At 42.2% G+C, this 1,082-nt stretch overlaps 1 protein-coding gene across 1 annotated transcript in view; it reads left to right on the top strand.

Annotated features, from left to right (window-relative positions):
• The first annotated feature begins 212 nt into the window (after positions 1 to 212).
• Positions 213 to 1,082, top strand: part of LOC107579356 (zinc transporter ZIP13-like) — a 2,767-nt gene continuing 1,897 nt past the window's right edge. The window contains exon 1 of the mRNA XM_016265191.1: positions 213 to 592. Coding sequence (XP_016120677.1) covers positions 253 to 592 — 340 coding nt within the window. The 5' untranslated portion in view covers positions 213 to 252. The remainder of the gene's footprint in view (positions 593 to 1,082) is intronic.

Here is a 1,082-nt window from a genome sequence, read left to right as displayed (position 1 = left end):
TTGAACTCTTGATTGATAGGGTATACAGAATAGAATATAATAAAATATAAATTCAGATTTCTGAAACTCTAGTTAAATTGCTACTAAGTGGCTCAAACATTTAATGCTGCTAACATGATGCTAACTAACAATTTATTTTCATCCGAGTCTAAGAAACCCCAAACCTTATTGAAATTCAACTAATCTTTCCACTTCATGAAATTTTGTTGAAGGCAAAATTGCCAAAATTACCTCTGCCTTACAGCACCCTACATGTTTCTTCCAAGTGCTTTGCAGAGGTCTGGGCTGATGAACGCAGGACCCGAGAAGCCTGTTTGGGCATTTGCAATGCTGCTTCTTGGCACCGCCCTACTGGCTTCACCCTTCGGTGGTAAGATGATGGCTCAGACTGCTGTGGCCCAAGCAAAGACGGCACCCGCAGGACCAGGACCATGGTGCATTAAGGACCTTCTAGACCTGGACGAGCTGTTCTCCATAGATAACCTAGATGTTTGGTTCTACTCCCTTTTGGGATCGATTGCCATCGGACTCAGTGGCATCTTCCCGCTCTTAGTGATACCCATTGAAGCTGGAACAACTTTGAAAACTGAGGGTAAGTCAAACTTATTCTTACATGCTTTTGTGATCTAGGTCTGTGTATGTAAACGGCCCATTAGAACAACTAATCTAGGATCAGGTTACACGCTAACCAGATCAGGTAGAGGTAGCATTGTGTTACAGTCAGAGCTGGTCCAGATATTCACAGCAGTGTCCTGGTGCAGACTAATGGGCATTGGGCAGGGATCAGTATTTTGTGTCTTTTCTTTGTTCATTCTATCAGAAGTGGAAAAATAATGAGTCTTTTCTGGCCCTGTGCAGGGCATCTATAGTTTCCAAGCAGAAAGGAAAAAATGAGATGGTCACACATCAGGCCTAGTGTGACAAATAGACATGTGTTTGTTATTAATACAAGCAAGAGAGAACCGGTTTGTAGATTGATTTAGGTCTTCACACATTTGTTTGGTTACTTTAAAGCAGAGCTCCTTTCACTCATGTTCTCTGTGGGATTTTTCCCTTTGCTGCTTATGCCTGGTTCCACATTT

The sequence above is a fragment of the Sinocyclocheilus grahami genome, unplaced genomic scaffold (assembly GCF_001515645.1).
Source record: "Sinocyclocheilus grahami isolate Dianchi unplaced genomic scaffold, SAMN03320097.WGS_v1.1 scaffold16820.1, whole genome shotgun sequence".
NCBI lineage: Eukaryota > Metazoa > Chordata > Actinopteri > Cypriniformes > Cyprinidae > Sinocyclocheilus > Sinocyclocheilus grahami.
Note: the sequence above shows the minus strand (reverse complement) of the source record. Positions and strands in the feature narration are given on the sequence as shown.